The sequence below is a fragment of the Lepidochelys kempii genome, chromosome 2, assembly GCF_965140285.1.
Source record: "Lepidochelys kempii isolate rLepKem1 chromosome 2, rLepKem1.hap1, whole genome shotgun sequence".
Classification (NCBI taxonomy): Eukaryota; Metazoa; Chordata; order Testudines; family Cheloniidae; genus Lepidochelys; species Lepidochelys kempii.
In genome coordinates, this window is record NC_136381.1 from 214,529,405 (window position 1) to 214,552,517 (window position 23,113).

General features: G+C 40.6%; 1 protein-coding gene across 7 annotated transcripts in view; it reads right to left on the reverse strand.

The window, feature by feature from the left end:
• Positions 1 to 23,113, reverse strand: part of BZW2 (basic leucine zipper and W2 domains 2) — a 77,614-nt gene that overhangs the window by 18,053 nt on the left and 36,448 nt on the right. For 5 of the 7 annotated variants that reach the window (XM_073333787.2, XM_073333789.2, XM_073333790.1 and 2 more), the window contains 5 exons: positions 20,964 to 21,140; positions 18,480 to 18,583; positions 13,605 to 13,670; positions 7,319 to 7,454; positions 1,728 to 1,837 (listed from right to left, as the gene is read on the reverse strand). In XM_073333787.2, coding sequence (XP_073189888.1) covers positions 1,728 to 1,837; positions 7,319 to 7,454; positions 13,605 to 13,670; positions 18,480 to 18,583; positions 20,964 to 21,140 — 593 coding nt within the window. Of the gene's footprint in view, positions 1 to 1,727; positions 1,838 to 4,508; positions 4,612 to 7,318; positions 7,455 to 13,604; positions 13,671 to 17,393; positions 17,515 to 18,479; positions 18,584 to 20,963; positions 21,141 to 23,113 lie in introns of those variants that run through there. The other 2 variants (XM_073333792.1, XM_073333793.1) reach the window with 2 other exon arrangements.

Consider the following 23,113-nt stretch of genomic DNA (forward strand, 5'->3'; position numbering starts at 1 on the left):
ACTGGTTAAAAGAAAATTAATGTTTGCATTTTCAGTGGAGAAACCACATTAATTTTTATATAGGCTTGTTTTAGAGATAGTTGGTAACAGAGAAAAAACTACAACTCTTCAGGTTATATACAAAGAAAAGACAAGTAATTTACAAATTAATATTAAGTCTGCATATTCATGAAAAAACCTTGAGTTTAAAATAATATTTCAAAACATAGACCATAAAGCCATCATGCTAAGATCAGAGACTATGAACACAGAGCATTTCTATATATTTACATTTTGAGAGAATATATCAGTGTGTTATTTACCATATACTGCACAAAAGTGAATAGGAATATTTCTGAGAGCCATCCAATAAATATGGAAAATTATTGCATTAAATAGACAGGACACCATTAAAATAACTCATTCACAAGTGTGGCATCATTCAGCCCATACAATTCACAGCAATAGCAGACCAGTGAATTACGAGAATCCAACCATGAAAAAAAACAGACGACAACTCTCAAGTCTGCTACTACAACTAGCATGTCATCTTGTCAGGGAGGGGATGGCAGTTATTTACAGACCAGTTCCCGGTGTCTGAAAGAACGATTCATGATCTGGATAACAGGCCTTATGACAGACACTAAAGGAGCACACTCTATTTACTTATCTGTCTTGGTCTACAAGTACCTACACAGGAGATATCATCTGATACTGAAGCCTTTTAATCTAGTAGACAATAGCATTATACATTATCCAGTTGCTAAAAGCTGAAGATAGCAATGATCAAACTGGAAATAATACATAAAGATTTTTTTTTAAACTATGTGGGTAATTAGTTATTGGAACAGATTACCAAGAGATATGGTAAATTTTTCATCACTTGGACTTTTTAAAATCAAGATTTGATGTCTTTACAGAAAAATATGATCTAGTTTAGTTGCACATTGGGCTAGAAAAAGGAATTACTGGGTGAAACTCTCTGGTCTGTGTTATGCAGAAAGTCAGATTTATAATCTGGCTTTATAATCTATGAATCCAAGCGTCTTCAGGCAAATGCAAGAAGAGACCTGCACATTAGACAGCAAGAATCAACTATTTCTTCCCAGGAACCCACAATTCTCAACACTTCAGGCTGTTGTTGATCCAAGAATTATATGCATGAACCGCAAGGCCATTGGCCTGACCACACACTGCTCCTAGTGGTTCTGCAGCTATCATTTTAGAACCACTGACTACCAAAATGCTTAGTCTTGTATTCACTTTATGAGGATATCCCAACACTATTTCACAATTTTAAATTATAGAGCTATAATTCATTTTCAAGAGTATAATAATTTCATAAACCACTGCAGCTTCACTCATGGTTTTCTGCAACTAACAAACTATGTCAATAAAATAAAATCCTCAAATACACACATACTGGTTATTTATACTCTGTTATTACCAGAGTTTCAGTGGACAGTGACAAATAAAAGTTAGTTAATTCTCTGGCTTCTTAAACTATATTCTTCAGTCTTCCTGCTATGGAAAAACAAAAAAGTGGATCGGAAAAAAATTACAGGACCTGATGCTTTAACAATGATGCAGAGACAGTAGCTCTAACATTATTACTGTGATTCAAAATATGTCAGTTTTTTGGGAGGGAGCATTAGTGGGAATTAACATTTATGACAAAGTAGCATCTGCCTTATATATCCTCCTCTTCCTAAAACAACAAAAACTCCCAGAAAATACATGGTACTTACTAGCAATCGCTTGTCTAAGTTGGCTTTTCTTAAAGAGGAGGTAACTGAGTTGGCATCTTTCTCTGCTATCCATGCTTTGAAAAGCTTTACAGCAAAAGATGCCGCAATTCCTATTTAAGAAAATAAAGTAAACAAGAACACACACTTCAGCAACTTTTGGAATGAATTAGCAATGCTTGAGAGATTTTAACAAACTAGGTAGAAAGCAAGATTGTGTGTTCTGTGGATTCTTTGTCAAAGATAACAAGCATTTACAGTTTGTGTTTAGATTTTTTTTATTTTAAATGCAATCTTATTTTCTTTAATTACTTTGCAAAGTTCACAAGTACTTTCAAACATGCTGTTTTTATATTTGCATTGAACCAATCAGATTTCCCCAATTGTTTTCCTTGCAATTGGTCTTGTTTTCATTTATAGACTATGTTAATTGTTGGATCATATTAAAGAAGTTCTGTATTAAAATCACAAATGAGTTTGATTCCCCATAGTTTAAATTCCAGGGTATTACTAATTAAGAGGTCTCTTGGTTTTTGGTACTGTTTCTCTCCCTCTTTTTGTGAAACTTGCAAGCTGCTAATTGCGTTAGTACATTCTAAGACAGAGTCTGTTCTCAAAGCAATTCACACAGAGAGAGACTCAAAGCAATGCTCTGTAACAACAGAAACAGCACCCAGAGACTCCCCACCCCTCTGTTGTATTAACAATTGTGATTAAAATAGAGATAGAGGATGTATGTGGATGGATGCCTTGGTGTGGGTAATAACTGAATGATCAGGGAGCTGCCAGCCTAAGAATCCAGTGTCCATCGGCTGAAGAAGGCGTCAAGTGGAAATAACCAGAGGACCCCCCCCCCCCCGGAGGGCAGACTGGAATCCACCCAACAGCCTCAAGAATGGGAGAACCAAAGAACAAGATAACATCTGGCAGCACAGAGCCGTCAGGAATGTGCTATCTGCTGATTGATTCAGCAACAGCATGATGAAGCAATTCCCATAGACTGGCATAGGAAGAAACTCCCATAAAAATGGACTCTAGAAAGTGAGAACTTTGGGGTCTGATTCTGCAAACCAACTTCCAGGAGCATCAGATGAGCATCTGACAAGGCCCTGCTCCCTCCTCATGTCCAGGCCACCTGACCAGTGGCTTGGCATGAGCAACTCTAAGGCTGGTAACTATGATAACAACCTTGCAGAACCTGTGTGTGTGTGTGTGTATGAATGAATGTGTGAATAAATATAAGATTGAATGGAATGTTATAGCTATAACTAACAGCTTACTAAGATTCTTTCTGTATTCACAAAAAATGTGGTATTTTGCCTTTTCCCCTTTAATAAGATCCTGCTGGTTTTTATTTTATTGGTATAACACAACGATTTAAAAAAAAAAACAAATACATGAATTTTGACAGATTTAAATAGGGAATCAGTTTAGGTAGAAGGATACTTGACTGTCTAAATAATTTGAAAGAAATTAAATTATGCACTGGAGGAAACTTGATGAAAACTCTCCAGAGTTATACAGTAAGTGCTTTATTATGATAAACCAAACACTACTTCCTTTGTAATTGGTTTAGATTAGTGAAGAAAAAATATACAGTATGTATTATTTTTTCTTCTGTGTTCCTGTATCTAGAATCACCATGGGATTGTAGCTATTCAAAACACTTATGTAATATCTTAAAGTAGGAGTGCATTCTCTTTGAAATTGCATAGGGTTTTTTACAGGTAACTTTAATGACTTTTTTTTGCTGTGTTTGCACAATGCCTAGCTCAATGGGGTTCTGGCACATAACTACAGCACCTGGGTGCTAACATCATAAAAATAAACAACAGCTGCCCCACCGGCTCCCCAATATTCATCATCTTCTCCCTCATCTCAAAATCATCTGGTTTTAAAATGAAAATAGGACATAGCTAGGTGAGCATTGGCCTGCTAAACCCAGGGTTGTGAGTTCAATCCTTGAGGGGGCCATTTAGGGGTCTGGGGCAAACATTGGGGACTGGTCCTGCTTTGAGCAGGGGGTTGGACTAGATGACCTCCTGAGGTCCCTTCCAACTCTGATATTCTATGATTCTATGATTCAAAGGAAGCAAGCATGACACAGTTGTTATTTGCCAATTTACAGACACTCATTTTCTCTCTTTTCATTTGTAGCGAATCAAACTATCTTCTGAAAAGATTATTCCCTGAGTATCCCCAAAGAGAAAGAAATAATATGCACGATTTTCAATGACATTGGTATGGCAGTTTTTCCAATCTTATGTAGTGGAACGTTGGCTGTGGGGCATGAGCATGAGACGAGTGCTAAATGGAACTGCAGATGCTCAACGCCTCTCAGGATCAGGCCTAAGACTTTTTACTTTGCATTTTAGTTTTATATTAGTGTATCAAGTTGAAATGGACATGAAGCAAACATACAGTTACATAGCCTCTGACTATTCAGCAGTGAGAAAGAGTGTGTTCGACTTACACAAGATTTAAAGAACAATGCATGCCTATGATTATGTATCTGCAAAACAGCTCATTTTTAACCACAGCTCACTCTACCAAAGTTTAAAAAAAATTAATTATGCATTCCAAAACTGAATTTGGATAAAAGACAACATAAGTCATTTACAGTTAGAAATCATTATCCACAGTTTATGTACATACCACTCACTATAGAATACGACATTCTAGAAAACTCAGGAGAGGGAAACATTCCATTTTGGGACCATAAGGATTTTTCATGCAGCAATGCCTTTCAGCACAGCTATTACCAAGATTTTGCTTTAAACCCACCTTTTCTACTGAAAGTCTGATACCTCACAGCAGCTACTTGGGCCACATGATACTTCATTGTATGGTACAGATCAATAGTGTGTAACAGCAAAAGGCTGACTGGCTGCAAAAAGCAATAGAAAAAACATGCAAGTTTTGGGGCAAATATATGCCAAGAATCAAAAGCACTAGGAATAAGTAAGGAGCTGTCAGAAGTTTAAAAAGCCTAAGAATATGGGTTCATACTGTAAGGTTTTTTGCTCTGGTTTTACACAGGGCATAAAATTGTATCCTTCAACATTAATTTGAAATTTGGCATTTGTAGTTCAAGGTAAAAATAAATCCTAAGCTTTTGTGTTTTCAGATGCCTCTTGTGTTCCTGTAACTAAAAAAGGCTGCCATTTAAAAGCACTACAGGCCATTACCCTAAAACATAGATTAGTGCTTTTGTTTGGATTTTCTCCTAGATTTATTCCCATCGTGAAAGCTGTGGGTGATGGCAGAGCAGGGCTGCAGCTGTGGCCTTTCTTTCTGTAGCATTTAGAAAACAAACGTAATTAGGGTTAGCATGCAGTAAAGGAGAACATGTTCCACTCAGAGCTGCTTTAAACAGTTGCAGTATTTTGCAGTGAACACAGCTTCATTTTAAAAAATACCTTTGTAAAAAAGAAAAGTACAACATTGCCAGTATGTGTATGAGTTATGATGGGAAACCCACATTCACAGACCAATCTGTTGGGTGGGCGGGGGGGAGCATCTGGAAAAATATTAAGTCTCCAAAGCAGAAGAAATATCACAACGCACCATAAGATTGAAAGAACAGTTACTTACCCTACCGTGGCTGTCTAAGGTTATGTAACACTATCAATCCCACTGTAGATGCACAGGTGCCTCATTCATGCGAGTTCAGATTTTTTTAATGGGAGTGTCCACTGGGGTCACATATGTGCACTGTGCTTTTTTGTGCTCCCATGCAAGGACATAAAGGGCAGAGTGGCCATGACTTTCCTTCATGTATCAAAGACTTTGTTTGCTTAGGAATCAAACTGGGGATGGCGGACACGTCCGGGAATCCACACTAACACCACCTTGAAGAACACTGTTAACGCAGGGTAACTGTTCTTTTTTCTTCGAGTATGGGTCTGTGTTGATCTGACTGGGAAGCAGTACCCACCCAGGATGGTGGGAAATGAAGAATTTCAGCTGTACCCAACATAGCATTTGAGAAAGATCAGTGGGCTGCTCCATGTTGCAGACTTGATGTTTTATGGAAAAGATACACCAGCCAGATGGTAACACAGTGAGATGTATTGTGTTATGGAGAGTGCCCTTAATAGAGCTGAACAAAAGGTTGGTCTACTTTAAAATGCAATAAGTAGCCAAGGATCTTGGTATTGGGGCCTGGATAGGATCCAGACCATGTTGGACTGCCCTTTCTGAGAACCATTTCTATTTAGAAGATTTTTCAGGTGGATGTTTTTCTTTCTGTATCAGGATTTTCTTGACCTATAGGGAGCAGTCCATGGTACTCAGCCAGCCAATAGCCATGCTACCAAATGCAGTAACTATGGGTCTGGGTAAAGCATCTGGCCATGGGACTGAGAGATCAGGTCTGGACAGTCTGGGAGCTGGATCCGGGATGGATGGTCATCTGTAATAGGTATATCAGCCAAAACTGCCTCAGCCCATATTAGCTACAAGAATGACCTTTTGATCTTGGAAATCACTCTGGGTATCAAGGGAATCAGTAGGCAGGCATAGAGAAGTCCTCTCTTATACTTCAGGGGGGAAGGCATCTGGCAATAATCCTAGAGTTAGACCCCATCTGGAGCAAAAGTTCTCATACTTGGCATTGTCTCTGATAACAAACAAGTATTATGGGGGTTCACTAATGATAGCATATCTGCATGGACCATTCATGATTGGGCATGGGTTACCTGCTCAGGAAGTCTGCTGGCTGATGCTGACTGCCAGGTGAACTGCATCTCCATAGGACTTGTGAGTACTTGCAGAGAAGGATTTGTATACCAAAGACCTATCTACCAAGGATGTGTCTCTCCGCCAGACAGAACAGGCATCAATTATGCCCATCAATCAGGGGGATGTCAGTCACAGATCAGGCAGGGTTTAAACCCTGAGGGTTTAGAGCAGTGGTCCCCAAACTTTTTATGTCATGAGCCCCCCCCCCTTTACCCATAATGGACTTTGTCCACTTTCCCCCGGGAGCTGTGGTTGGGAGTGGGGCCAGAGCCGCAGCCAGGGCTGGAGCCTGAGCCGGAGCCGGGGCCAGGAGCACAGCTGCAGCCGGAACTGCAGCTGGAGCTGGATCTGCGGCTGTGGCCAGGGGAGAGCAGAGCTGGGTGACACTCCTTCCCAACCCCTCCCTGAGGGCTGGCCTGGGCCCCACTTTGCCCCCTCAAATGTTCCTCTGTGCCTCCTTAAGAGGGACACACCCCACGGTTTGGGAACCACTGGTTTAGAGTCTGTCATGATGGTTGGTGTGAGGTGTCTCACTCTGCTGTGCAGGGCTAGCTATTTTTTTTTGGAGGGGGAAGCATTATTAATATATGTTGTTTGCAATGTAGCTGTTGCTGTGATGGTCCCACGGTATAAGAGACCCCCACTATTGACTTGAAGAAGAGCTCTGTGGAGTTCAAAAACTTCTCTTCTTTCACCAACAGAAGTTAGCGCATTAAAAAGATATTACTTCACCCACCTTGTCTCTAATATTAACGTATGTTGTACAAAACACATTTCTCCCCAAACCTATTAAAGCTAAAATCAGAAAAAAAAAATTTAAAAATAAAAAACACAACACACAAAAAAATTACCTTCTTTGACAATGTTGTCAGTGAAAAGGCTTGTCAATATGGCAGCAGGAAGTGTTCCATTGCCTAACAGGATCCCAGTGAGCATTGCTAACTTTGTCTGCTCCGTTTCAGAAAAGGCTTTAAGGAACAACAGGAGCTGTGGATCAGATCAGACAAACAGGCATATCTGAGCCACAGAGAATGACAATGTGTCGTAAAGAACATTAAGGGCCAGATGATGAACCCCTTACTTCTAAAACAGTCCCACTGAAGTCAATGGGAATGCTAGTGGAGTAAAGTGCTACTCACCAGAACCATAACAGAATCTGGCCTGAAGAGTTTAGCATCACACATTGCCACATTTACAGGAAATGCAATTACAACAGATTCTCTCGGAGCTAAAATTCAAAATAATTTCCTAACTTAAGCAATACTGATATCCTTGATAAAGCTGACAAAGGAAATGCAGGAACCTAAGTTGCTTCTGAGACCTCATCATTCCCATTATTAATTACAGTAAGGCAGCAAATTGGTTTGAGAAGAAAATACAAGCTTTCCTGCTGTGTGAAGCAAAAGAAGATTGTGATTCAAACAGAAAACATAAGAAAATCTGAGATGAAGAGGACTAGAAGACTTATAAATATATGGGTGAGAAAATACTTGGCTACGCTGTTTTTTCCAAAGAAGGTGCAGACTGACTCCAGAGTAGCATGGCAGCTAACTGGTTAGCAGGAAAAGTTATTTAAAGAACGTTATCAAAACCAACAGATCCAGGTCGGGGAAAAATGGAATTTATATTTTATAGCACCAATCTAAAATGTTCATTTTAAATTGCATTTGTTTAATCTACTGTAACCGTGAATTACGATCAATAGCCACAGGAACACTGACATCAGGAGACCTATTAATATTCTGTATATAGAACCCAAAGTGTTCAGACAATAAGCACGCTGGAAAATGCCAATGGTAAAATAACGGCCAGGGTCAAAACTCTCAGAAGCCAGAACATTTAGTGTGAGAGCTGAAATCTATTTTTAAAATATTCCAATGTAATGCCAGTGCAAATTATCTGATTGATGGCCATGGGGACTTAAGTCTTCTTTATCCAAGCCTTTAAATGTGCTACCTGAAACGTAACCTTGAGAAAGTGAAAGTAATTCAGAACTTCCAGTTTGAGACTGCCAGCAAAGCTGTTAGTAAGAGGGAGGCATCTTTAGTTTTCCCCTACAGATATTTGCTTTTCCTGCTACATCACCCATCTCTTTGGTCCCCATTTTGGCGAATAAAGAAGGAGGATTATGTATACCCCTTGGAAGCCAAATTGGGTGCATTCCCCATTTTAGCACTTCAAACCAGTATTAATTTCTGACCATCCTACTCTTGATGTGCCGCTTGCATTGTTGTGCATGTGACATACAAAAATCCCTGGGACAAAGATTTTCAGTAAAGTTGCACCCAATCTTCAGTAAAGTTGCACCCAATCACATCAGGTCTGAAGTCTGGGCAAAAAGCTGCTATTTTTAAAGCCACTACTACTGACAGCAGAGTTCCACACTCCTATAGGCTGCACAGAGAGGGAGATTATAAAGGGAACAAACATCTTTAACTACCAAAGCACTAATAATAATAGGAACACATTGCTATTATTCAGAAACATTTTTTCACAAACATTTGAAAAATGACACAGGGAAAAAACTATTACAGCTCTTTCCATAAAAAAATAATGTATTATAGTATTAAAAACCTACAACATCAATATTTATAAATCCTTCTGAATTTCAGAAATCTACAAATTGAACTTTAGCATTTCTTGAAAGGTTACTGCAAGATCTGAAGTCACATAATATTGTTTAAGTGTTTTCTGTTTCTTCTCACACCACACCCCCAACCAAACATTCTTCTTACAAAGGTCTTTTGGGACAGGTTCTAATTAAAAAGTTATTTAAGTTTATTACATTTCAATACAATATCTTTGGGGCAGGGACCTTGCCTTCCTGCTTGCAAATGCCTAATACACTGTTGATGCTGTAAGAATATTTGAACTAATAAAGTTAAAAAAAAGATAGCTCTGAGAACCTTATGTACAGGATCATTTTCTTAGTTCCAGGGTATTATTATACAATCCTCATTTAGCTGCAAAATGCAGCCTAAATTAATTATTAAGGAAAAACTTCAAAATCTTTAATTAACCCACTTAGGAACAATAAAAAACCCCACCAAGATATTCAGATCTAAGCTGTTGTGAAAGTAATCGGCAACGAAAATCTGTAAGAGCTCTTCCTTTACTTAACACTGTTACTAACCTCTGTTGGGGAGTTACAAAATGCCCAAGTTATTTCAGAAGAGTTCCGAACCTCCCACTGGATTCTAAGTGGTTTATAACCTACTGATAGACTGTATTTGGTTCTGAATGTAAATTGGTTCCCAATATGAAAAACAAGAAGTATGACTGACTCCAGTACTATATTCGTAGCACATCTAAAACTCCTACTTATTTCAGTGGGAGTTTTAACTGCACAATGGGCCCAGGATCAGGTCTATTGTGCTGTGTTACAAGACATTTTTTTTTTTAAACCTAAAGTGAAGTTCCGTGCAGTATAAGCTATCCACACATATCCTATGTAAACAAAAAGGTATATGGACTTCTCTTGTAATCTGGAAAAGCACAAAGATTGAGAAGACTGTATTCCTCCATACACCTACAAAGTGCAGTTATTCCTGAATAACCCCACTTCCTGAAGTGTGTTATTGCTTTAAGATTCACAGAATTGTTTTAAAAATACTTGTCAGCATTGCAAAATAAAGCACTTTACAGATCCACAGAGAAGCACAGCAAGCTACCTACAATACCCTATGATTGTGTCAGTTCTGTTCTACTCAGCATCTTATGCCTAATCCATATTTGATCTCTCAGAAAGCCACCTTTCCGGTATCCTTCTACATAGTTTCAGAGCAGTTACTTTCATTAGGGAAAGAGAAAAAATGACCCAAGTTCCTTGTACCATATCCCACTACTTGCACATACTCCTGTACGCCTCATTTACATTTACTGGTAAATGTACAAAGATCTACAGATCTGCCTTTAGCACGATGTTTATAATATTCTTCCCTCCCTCCCCCGCTTCCATGACGGGAGGGATGTTAACAAGCCACCTCACCTTGAATGGTCTTTTGAAATATGTGTTAACTATTTATGCTAAACAATCTGTGTTCTACCTTGTATTTAGCGGTGACACTCAGAGTACCTTTCCTAGATCTGAGGAAGAACTCTGTGGAAGCTCAAAAGCTTGTCTCTCTCACCAACAGAAGCTAGTCTAATAAAAGCTATTATCTCACCCATCTTGTCTCTCTTACTTGGGCTGTGACAGTTCACCAGGTTGCCTATTTACATACAGGATCTGTGAATTACTGGCATGAACTTTAACTGACAATATTAATAATAGAGGGTTAGCAAATTTAATCACTGTGCAAGGACACCCTTTCCAACAATTTTTGAAATTCCTTGCATGAAATAAAAGTCTAGATTAAAAATTGCTCATCAGAGAGAAATTGCTACTGAAATCTGTGGCATACTTATGCAATTGGGAGAAAGTCCTTATAAAAAAATCCTCTTTTTTAAGTCTCTTTTTCAATAAGATTTGAAAGCCAAAAGCAGACATGAAAGGGAAATGCTTCTCAAGGTGCACAGGACTATCAGTGATCTTTTGTAATAATTATGAACAGGAAGAAATATAATATGACCCAGTGAAAGCAAGCACTAAGAGTGCACATTGCCACCTCAGCCAATCTCACCCTAAAAAAAAAAAAGTAAACATTCCCCAAACACCACCTGCTTGAGTAAAGTGAGACTGCTGGTCTGGCCCTGATTTTCAGCATGACTTTTCCTACCCCAGTGGAACTTTCCACCAGCACTACCTGAACACTCTAAATTGGATGATGCAACTGCCAGAGTATCAATTTCACTGCTGGGACAGTCACAAACCATTTCTGGTGGTATCATCAAGGCATCACTTCTCGTGTCTTTCTAAGAGTAATGTAGATTTATCTCCCTTTTCAACTACCAATTTCCATAGGAACATGTTTTAGGAGAAATCCTGTTTATCAACATCCAGGCATGCATTTTATTGCACATTAAGGAAGACACAGTAAATATTTGATGGGAAAAGGTCTAACATACTGAAATACCACCACAATAAATTACTCTATAGGTTGGATGGTGGCTACTTGCAGCGTAGGTGCACAAAAAAGAACAAAGTGGACACAATGAGCCTTCTTTGTGATCCAGTACAAAGGGCAACCATGGTGCTACTAGGGAGCACAGGCCCTAACCCTTGCCAGCGTCCTCATGGGTTCCAGTTCTCTGAAATGGGATGGAGAAGAGAAGGGTGCCCCTTCCCTCTCCCCTGGCACTGGCAAATAGAGCACCAGAGTAGGCTCTTGATAGCTCTCATCCAACTACTAATCTAACCCAGCCTGATATCTAATTAAATTGTGAGGCCTGAGAAGACCACAGCCTGGGGAGGTACGGCTGAAAGGTACCGGTAAGTCTTATTTGTTAATCTGGAGTAAGCAAAAATAGCCAGATTTGCAGTCCTGGAGACTAATACCCTCCAGTAATCCCCAAGGATTAGCGAGCAGTAGTGCAAGATTTCCCTCAGGGCTCTGACAACACGCTTCAACCCTAATATCAAACAGCCACCATGAAGGGTAAGAAAAATATTTCCACACCCAGTTAAGTGTTGGAATAATAAATGTATATAATTTAAATTATAAATTATATAATTAAATAATAAATAAATGTGTTAGTCTCTAAGGTGCCACAAGTGCTCCTTTTCTTTTTGCGGATACAGACTAACAAGGCTGCTACTCTGGAATCTCTACTGACATTGCTGACAAGGGTAACTATAAATCTTTTTTCAGCTGAGTTACTTGCCACTGGAGATGGGATTGATACCAGTTCACATGTGCTAGAACACCAGCAATGCATTTTAGGTAACTACTTTATCACTACTGATTTGAACTGATGATTATCAATCCTTTTTTTTAAAAGCTTCAAATTACTTTGTATTGACCACAACCTGTAACTGGCATGATTGTGCAATATGCACTCTTAAAAATGCACAAAACTCAAAGTGAAGCAAATTACAAAGCAAGTTAAAAAGAAGAGGCAGTTTGAAGTGACATGGTATTCCTTTGTTAAAGATGCAGAACGCTTTCTGTAATTTGAATGCAATGAGTCAACATTTCTCATTTCAATGATTAAAATAATTAACAGCAAGAACATCAGATTTGTGTAGGGAGCAGAGGTAAATTGAGTTCTACAATGAGTGATGCACTAAGCAATCAGCATCAGTTAAAAGGTATATGGACCACAACTATAAAATAGCCTCGTGAACTAGCAAGAATGTGCAAATAAGAGCCAATATCCCTAAGCCACTGTATTTGTAAAGGGAGTCAGTTTGACATCAGAAAGACACTCCCTCACTTTTTCTGTGCATGATATTTAATACTTGGAACAGTATTGCATATTCTTGCTCATTTTTATTAAATGGAGATATTTTAACCACAGGAGAAGTTATACCCACATCAGCACTGGCCACAGTTTTATTATTCCAACCATTAATCTATGATATTTTCTATTAATTCTGGCCAGAAGAGTGTAAAAGTGCAAACATTTCTTCACAGATTTCTTCAACCTTCCATGTATTTCAGTAAATGCCACAATTCAAAACATGACCACCACATTCACTGAAGTCTAAAGTAAGCAAATACAACAACAACTCTGCCGATGTGATACTTGGCTCTTACCATGTCACAGACATGCACTCAAAGCCTCCTAAACACCTAAGGGCTCATTCTGCAACCTATACACACCAGACTAGTCACAACTCATACAAGCAGTCTCACTTCAATGCGTGGTAGATTTGCATTCGCTACACAGAAAATATATACTAGGAGTTTGATACTACTCTGGGTTCTGTTGATATAGGGCCTTGGTGGTGAAATTCATCCCAATGAGTACTCTCCAGGTGGTTCCACAGCCATCAAGCACCACAGGCTGAGATGAGAAAGTAGCGGGCACAGGTAGTCAGGGGAGCCAAGGATGCACTGACTCAGCACGTGCCCTGGACAATCTCCACAGGCAGTGCTCTTATAGCACCTCAGTTACAAACTAAAGCTACCACTTCGGGGAGTTGCAGTTTGCACTCTCTGACCCAGCCAAGTTAAATCAAGACAAGAATATGCAGTTACTTTGGACAGAGGGTAGGTGATATTAAGTCCAAAGAGATACTGGCACCAACATTACCTTTTTGATTTCCTCTTCAAATGCCTTTTCCAGATATTTATATCTCCTGATTAGTTTATTGAAGACCTAAATACAAAACAGATTAAGTTAGAGGGATAAAAACAGTCAGCGTATTTTATAAGTAGGGGGCCAGGAACTAGCACGGTCTCTGGTAAGTCAATAAAGAACACTCATAACTTATCCGTGATAAACCTTGGAATACAGATTTTTTTTTTTAAAAAAAAGATCTATTCCAGCTCTGAGGAGAAAGAAGTAGGGATTAGTGGCTTCTTATGCGTTTATGTCTTATTATACGATTTTCCTTTAGATATGACCAAATACACTGCGTTTCCAGGAAACTAGCAGCTACCCAGTACAACAGGTGTTGTGCGCATTTGTGTGACAATCCCTTGTCTCACAAGCTACCATGACAAATGTTCTGATTCCCAACCTCTCATCCCTGTTCCCCTCTCTTCTCTCTCTCTCCAGTGCCCCTACTTCCCTTTTTCCCCATTCATAGCTCCATTTGCAGGAGTGAAACAATGAGGATGTCCCCACTTTGCATACATCCTCTAACAACACAGCTGCCTGAGAAGGCTGGGGGATTGAACAAATAGAGGGGGGCCTGTAATGCCATGATTTTAGGGCTGAATACCTTTAGTAATGCAGGCTTATTAACAAAGACCTTGACACAAAGTATCATAAAATGCTTTATGATCAGAGGGAGAGGCAGAATACTTTACAGTTATTATTATTTACAGTAAGTTATTTTAAAAATCTTTTCAGGAACAACTATGCAAGAAACCAACAGTCAGTGCTATTGGAGCGTAACATTAACATTCTGGTAACTTTCAGATTATTTTAATAGGACTGTCAAGGTTCCTTCCCCACTCTGAACTCTAGGGTACAGATATGGGGACCTGCATGAAAGACCCCCGAAGCTTATTCTTTCCAGCTTAGGTTAAAAACTTCCCCAAGGTACAAACTTTACCTTGTCCTTGAACAGTATGCTGCCACTACCAAGTGTTTTAAACAAAGAACAGGGAAAGAGCCCACTTGGAGACGTCTTTCCCCAAAATATCCCCCCAAGCCCTACACCCCATTTCCGGGGTAAGGCTTGATAATAATCCTCACCAATTGGTACAGGTGAACACAGACCCAAATCCTTGGATCTTAAGAACAATGAAAAATCAATCAGGTTCTTAAAAGAAGAATTTTAATTAAAGAAAAGGTAAAAGAATCACCTCTGTAAAATCAGGATGGTAAATACCTTACAGGGTAATCAGATTCAAAACACAGAATCCCTCTAGGCAAAACCTTAAGTTACAAAAAGACACAAAAACAGGAATATACATTCCATCCAGCACAGCTTATTTTACCAGCCATGAAACAAAAGAAAATCTAACGCATTTTCTAGTTAGATTACTAACTTAACAGGAGTTGGGAGGCTGCATTCCTTTGATCTGGTCCCAGCAAAACCATCACACAGACAGACAGACCCCTTTGTTCCCCCCCTACCTCCAGATTTGAAAGTATCTTGTTCCCTCATTGGTCATTTTGGATCAGGTGCCAGCAAGCTTACCTTAGCTTCTTAACCCTTTACAGGTGAAAGGGTTTTGCCTAGGGCCAGGAGGGATTTTATAGCACTGTATGCAGAAAGGTGGTTGCCTTTCCCTTTATATTTATGACAGAGTATCTTAATTCAGGGCCCCAAACATTTTGAACTTTTCATACAGACCCTTGCATTTCTCACTCCCCACTGAAAACCCCCTCCTCGCCTCAGCAGGTTCTTCCCATGTCTGTATGTGTATGCATACATATCCTTTTCTAGTACAGTCAGAGAATAAGCAGAAGGGGTTCTCCCTTCTCCCCATACTGGCATCTTCAGGAACATCTCCCATCTATTCTCAGTTTGTTTTTAATTCTTATAGGGGATGGCTGGGAAGAGATGGCAGTGGGCCTTTCCCTGTTCTCTCCTGAGGGGACAAAGGTCTCCTCCCACTAGGGGCTCCCCAATTCTCTCCCCTCCCCTCAAGATACTCCGATCTTTTTCCCTCAGATCCACGTCTGCCCTCTATTCATGTCTGTCCTCCACTTGTCTGTTTCCCTCTCTTCCCCTCCCATAACTGCCTCCGTATCATCTGTCCCCATTCTGTCTCTTTATCCTTTGTTCCCTGTCCTCTCCATCTGACTGCAGCACTGGTAAAAGGTGGAGGGCAACAGACTGCGACTGTGGCTGTACTGGCCTGGGTGTGTTGGGTGTTGAGAGGAGAGAGGTTGAAAATCAGTGCTCTCACCACTGTGCAGAGCCAGCACCAGGCTTGTGACTGACATGGCATTCGACTGGGAGGGGGAGGTGGTTTACAATAAATATCATTTAATTTTTTTGTTGTTGCCAGGTTATTGTGACCTGGAGGTAAATGACAGAATCGGTTTATTCCAATAATGTATTTTTAAAAGGCTGTTAAGAGCCTATGACTGGCACGCTTGTTGCAGAGCAGCAGAAAATGAAATAAAGGATGAATTATGGCCATGTGAAGAGGCATACTGATATGGAAATGTATAGTTAATTAAGATGTGGAAAGAGAATGAAAATCATGAGCTAGGGTTTTTAAGCCTTTTGCGTTTTAAAAAATAAGAAAATGTTACATATTATGACACAATTTGTAATGTGGAGAAGTGAAGTGTTTTGGGATACTTAGGGCATGTTTACATTGGAATTAGGCACCCGTAGCTGGCCCGTGCCAGCTGACTCTGGCTCGGGCTAAGGTGCTGTTTAATTGCAATGTAGATGTTCAGACTCAGGCTCGAGCCAGAGCTCTGGGACCCTTCCCTTCCACCTCGTGAGCCCGAGCCAATCAGGTGACTTGCAGGACTTTTATTCTAGTGCTGACATAACCTTATAATGTGCAACAATAGTGTCTACAAGGACCAGCTAATGTGCAACGTGTTCGTGCACTTTAGAAATCATACCCCTGCTGTGCACACAGGGCTCGTCTACACAGAGCAACAAAGTGCCATGCAAGTAGTGGCATTACTGGCACATTTAAGAATCCTCAAGTATGCACTGGCATAAGACTGGCCTGCAGGATTAAAGCAGTTCTTGGAGTTACTTTAACAGTTATTTTAGCCTTAATTTCACTCCTTCATGCTAGAGTCAAACCTCTGTTTCCTGTTAGTCCAAAAAGAGTTGGCAGAGTCAGTAATGGAAGCATCAATTCAGTTATTAACGACAAATACTGATTTGTTTTGCTGACTTTTGGTAGAACTACTTTCACTGTGCTGCATTTCTAGTCCCTTCAAACCTCTTGCCTCTACACTTAAATGCAGATTCTATTGCAAAGCTAAATTTCTGATATTTCCAGTTATCATTACCAGACAACTTAAAAATCTATCCACGCTGAAGAACCAAAAGCAACAATTTTGTGAAATAAATATTATGAATAAAGATATTCTTAGAAAGAGTGGCATATTCTTAGCAAAGGGTGGAGTGGCTAAACATGTTGCTTGCTACACAAAATAATTTCACTCCTCCAGGTAGACTTTTTAAAGTAGCCTCACACTTCTCAGCCAACATATGCTATTCAAACAATTCTTGAAGCTAGTGCCCTTTGTATGAGTCTTGTGAGGGTCTGTAGATCACCTGAACACGTTGGCAGGGATAATGGTTCTTATTCTTTCATGTACTGTATCATGTTACAATAATAATTAGATACATAAATACTATTTACAAAATAACAGATACTGTAATTTATTATATCTGGACACACACTAATGAGATTTCATTTTTTTAAATTTAGTTTTACTTACATGCAGAATTATAGGGTGGCTCATATTTTTCTGTAATGACAATGCTCATCCTTATTAGAATATTACAGATTATTATGTACTGCTATTAGTCATCATTATTTGTCATACTCCACTAAGGAGTTACGTGATTTGAGATATTCTTGCATAACGTCTTAAGGTTCGTTGCTTATTTGTATTTATTTCACATAGGCCTATTTTTCCAGTCCTGCAAACTCTTACTCTTGTGAATAACCTTTTCATAACATGTAGAGGGTCACTGACATCAACTGGACTATTTGTGCAAATCCCGATTACCTGCATGAGGAAGAGTTGTAGGATTAGGCTTTAAATTTTTCAGTCATTACTCTTATGTTCCATATGTTAATTATATATAAACTTGCTAAAACCTCTAATAAAATAACTCTGTATGTAGAAAAGGACAGCACAAACTAAAGAGAAGAATAGGAAATGATTGACAAACCTCACAAGAAATATGATCAAAGATATATGTTTGACAGCCCTATAATTGTCTTTTAAAGGAATTGTGACCAGATAATTCTCGAAATCCTTTTTCTTATCTAATGCTTATAGATTAGAGGGAACAAAGGCAGATTAGTACCTAACTATACTACTTAACTCCTTTGTAGTTAGTCTACTGCATGGTCAATCTGCAGATTTATTGCTATTATGGGATGTTAGATGGGGTGGGTTCTGAGTTACCCAGGAAAGAATTTTCTGTAATATCTGGCTGGTGAATCTTGCCATATTTGGGGTCGGGAAGGAATTTTCCTCCAGGGCAGATTGGAAGAGGCCCTGGAGGTTTTTCGCCTTCCTCTGTAACATGGGGCATGGGTCACTTGCTGGAGGATTCTCTGCTCCTTGAAGTCTTTAAATCACAATTTGAGGACTTCAATAGCTCAAACATAGGTGAGACGTTTTTCACAGGAGTGGATGGGTGAGATTCTGTGGCCTGCGTTGTGCAGGTCAGACTAGATTATCATAATGGTCCCTTCTGACCTTGGTATCTATGAATCTATTATCTTTTCTAATGATTTATAAACAGACTACAGTGGCCTGTCAATAATGGGTTTCCCTTCCTACCCTGACCTGAGCATAGTTTCGGATAGTGTCATGATCTTCATCTGCAGAAAATACACAGTGGCTGGTCATCTTGGTCTTGTCATTGTCATCTATGCGTGTCCCTCCAGGGGCTAAAAAGAAAGATAAAAAGCACAATAAAGATGCATTGTTCAGATAAGGCCCCTAAGACTTACTAAAGCTTATAACCTCTTAAGTATCACTGAGTTCAAGGTGGAATGAAAATGGGCATCAGATGCAACAGCAAAAAGAAAAAAAAAAAAACCAGAGCACTATTCGATTGTGGTGGCATTTGGCACGTATAGAGAAAGGAACAATCAGGATTTCCACACTGTGCCACATCCTACAGACCACTGAGCCTACAGAGGATTGAGAGTCATGACAAGAAATCTTGGCTGGCTTTGAGTGGTGAGTGCAGGATGTGGTCCTGTGGGGATTACTGGTTGGTGCCAACTACCTGATAAACATACTGGCACTTTTGTGTTAATTTTCATCCCTGTTTGCAAACATATTAATGTAATCTTTTCTGAAGAAAACTATTAGCACATCATCACTTGTTTTAGGACTCAGAAAATGCTGCTAATCTCTTTACTGCTTACCATACCTAGCGAGTACATTTAACCATATTAAAACTAGCTTTATTGGCATCAGATCTGTTCAGTTATGGATTGGCATAGTAAAGCAGAGGTAGGCAAACTACAGGCCGAAGGCCACATCCTGCCCACGGGACCATCCTGCCCGGCCCTTGAGCTCCGGCCGGGGAGGCTAGCCCCCGGCCCCTGCCCTGCTGTCCCCCCTCCTCTACAGCCTCACTTTGCCATGCCTCCTGTGCTCTGGCCCGCCGCTCCTGCCAGGGAGTGCAGCGGCGTGGCTGCGAGCACAAGCGGCGCGGCAAGGTGAGGCTGCTGCTCTGAGCGGCATGGTAAGGGGGTGGGGAGGATGGATAAGGGGCAGGGAGTTCCGGGGGGTACTCAGGGGACAGGGAGTAGGGGGTAGGGAGCAGGGGGGGTTGGATGGGGTTGGGTCCTGGGGGGCAGTCAGGGGACAAGGAAGGGGGAGTTGGATGGGTTGGGTGTTCTGACGGGGGCAGTCAGGAGGTGGGAAGTGGGAGGGGGCAGTGGCCAGGCTGTTTGGGGGGACAAAGCCTTCCCTACCCAGCCCTCCATACAGATTCACAATCCCGATTTGGCCCTTGGGCCAAAATGTTTGTCCACCCCTGTAATAAAGCTACAAGCAAATAGCATAGCTATACACGCTTGCGTGACCAAACTCCAATCTGCACGTACTAGTATTTGCAAGCAAATCAAGGGGTGCATGTAAACATTCAGAGTTGGCACATACTTTTGACAGTCTAGCTTTTAAGTATGAAATTACTTTAAACCCCCTTATATATTTAATACCAATAACTGATGTATTTTAAAGAGACCATTTATAATTATACTAACTATATTGTATGCCGATACAACATAATAGTAATTTAATCCAGGAATAGGTCTCAGTTCAAGCATGTCAACAGCCCCAAGAGAATTAGGGTCATAAACATTTTGTCTCCTCTACCATTTTTATGCCGATATATTAATACTAAGTTTCAGGGGACAGAGCTGAGAACTAACTTTTTTCTAGAGGAAAAAGCAGACAGTGGAAATAACTAGATAAAGTTATGGTGTGAAAAAGGTTATTGATACAGGTTTGTTATCAAGCACCCCAAACAGAATGTGAACATAAAAGATGCTAAAAAAAAGTGTCTCCGGTAAAATTAATATTGAAAATATAGACCATTATGCTTTAGGAAAATCTACTAAATATAAAATGGAAAAACACAGAGTTGTGATTCAGACATAAGTGCTAGGCAGCTGATTATTTATTGAAAACTACTTCTGCCTACCAATCTTCCCCCAATAAATTTGTTCAAATTGTCTCTGGTTTTTTGTTTTTGTTTGTTTTTTAAATCAGCAGCTCGCTTCTGCATCATTACTATTGATCGCCCTTTCAACAGGCTGTCTTCATTTGTTTGTATTCCTTTCCCATTTGTAATCCATAAATCCTCAGTGCTGTCACGTCTTCAGGATACTCACAAGTTGGGACAGCATTTCTGAAGGTCTCAAGTTTGATTTTCCACTCTTATCCCAGGGGTCCTGCAGATGTATTTCAAGCTGGCTTTTGTAGCTATTGCATGGGTGGGAATGATTAGAGTGGAAATTTTCCTAGTACATCAAGGGCTCACATCTGTGCTTCAGCAGTCAATAATGCAAATTATTTGCTCTCAATTCTCCAGTTAGTGACACAATAGAGTTTTCATCCAGTACCATTATGCTGAAATATTTTGGAGTAGATTTGGGCTGATTGCAGACTAAATAAGTACCAAGATAGACAGAACCGAGGGTAGATTTAATAGCTTTCGTGGAGCAAAGTGTACACTATTTAACCACATTCCTCCACTAAAATGTTATGTACAGAAATTTTCTAGCATCAACAAGATGCACAAAAGTTTACCTAACATGCTGCCAGCTATCAGGATATCAAAGAGTGTGTCAGCATAGCGACGATAATCTAGCCTGGAGCCTGTTGAGTCCAGAAACTTGGCTACAGCCTCCAGGTCATTACCAGCTTCATTGAGGCCTTGGATGATTGTATCCCTGAAAACTGTGGGTTCAAATTTCTCCTTTTCATCTAGGAGAGGAAAAAAAAAAAAAAAAACCAAAAAAGTCAACCAACCATCTATCTGCTTAGATTTACATATTAGACAACAACTGACACGTCTGTGATATGGGAGCATAACATATGTTTCCCATTCTGGTTATCCTATTTCAAAAGTATCCGTTGGCTTTTGTTAGCTCTGGGAATGGTACTTTTTCTTGCCCCTTGTTTTTCAAAAACTAAAAAGGAACATGCACAACCAACCTTGGGAAAATGAAATAGAAGAAATCCATTAATGCAAAATCATATAGTATATATGTACAATTTTCTACTGATATTTCTCTTATTAAATGTATTCCTCAATATGTTACTATATATGTTGTTAAATTAGATGATAAAAATACATGCTATGCAAAGCTACCTAGTTAAAAGTGCTGCATGAACTTTCAGTTTTTCATTTTCTGATGTTCTTCTTTGAATTTTAACTGCAACTTAATTCATGCACGGACATATGCAAATCTTGGGGAAGAGCAAAGATCACAGCAGCCAACAAACTCTTATGTTCTATGAGCACAGAGGAGTGTGGGTGGGAGGCTACATGGTGTCATCATCAGTTGTTTCCCAGATTCACAGAGAGCAGCAGCTCTTGAAACAGAGAAGAGTGACAGTCAACGATGCAAAAAAGAAAAGGAGGACTTGTGGCACCTTATTTTCTTTTTGTGGATACAGACTAACACGGCTGCTACTCTGAAACCAGTCAACGATGCATCACCTAGTTCAATCTCCAGGAGAAAACCTTGATTAAAATGCTCACTTTGACCTTCAGACAGCATCTTTAAGTCACGGTCCTTAGTCATAATGGATGCCCTTGCAAATCCAGATTAAGTTTAGACATATCCAGTGGTGAGCTGGAGCCAGTTCGCACTCGCGTGCGAACTGGTTGTTAAATTTAGAAGCCAGTTTAGAACCGGTTGTTAAAGGGGTGGGCAAACTCCGGCCTGCGGGTCACATGCAGCTCGCAGGACTGTCCTGTCCATCCCACCTGAGCTCTCAGCTGGGGAGGCTCCCCTGTGAATTTTTACTCACCCGACAGCACTCCGAACCCTCAGTGGCATTTTGGCGGTGGGTCCTTCACTCGCTCCGGGCCTTCGGCGGCACTTCGGCAGCGGGTCCTTCAGTGCTGCCGAAGACCCGGAGCGAGTGAAGGACCCGCCGCCGAAGTGCCACCAAAGGCTCGGAGCGACTGAAAGAACTGGTTCTTCAGTTTCTGGCAGCTCATCACTGGACACATCCACATATACCTCCTGTTGCTTCTTTCTTTGATAAACTAACAAGCTGCTAATAGGTAGCCAAGTACATCTGAAACCTCCCAGCAAAGCAAGTCCTGATTTACACTCATGTTCTTTGAATGGCTTATGTCTGAAAGCATGTCTACACTACAATCTTAAATCAACTTACATTAGGTCGACTTACAGCCACTGCAGTGATTACTACAGTGGCTGATGTCCACACTATCCTCCTTCTGTTAGTGGTGTGTGTCCTCACCAGAGCACTTCCACTGACTGAAGAGAGGAAGTGTGGGGGGCTGAGAGCCAGGGCTCTCAGTTCCATGCATCTTCCCACTGGGAGCCCTGCTGTCCCCCTGGGCTTCTCGCCTCCCCACTCCCTGCCCAAAGCTGGGGGAACAGCCACCCTTGGTTTCTCGCCACTGGCGGGGAAATTAGCACCTGGAGCCCAGCTGGCTGCCATGTTCCTATTGGGGATCTGAGAGCCTGGTCGGCTGCTGAGCTCCTAGCGGGAAGCGAGGAGACACAGGGCAGCCAGGCTCCCAGCCAGGAGCATGGAGCTGGGACTCTGGGTGGCAGCAACACTCCCCGTGGGGAGTGGGGAGCCCGGGCAGCAGCCCAAGTTGGGAGCCTGGGTGGCAGCCTGGCTTGTAGCAGAGACCCAGCGGAGCCCTGTAATTGACAAGACAGCCAACAGCTGATGTAAGCGACGCAGTGTCT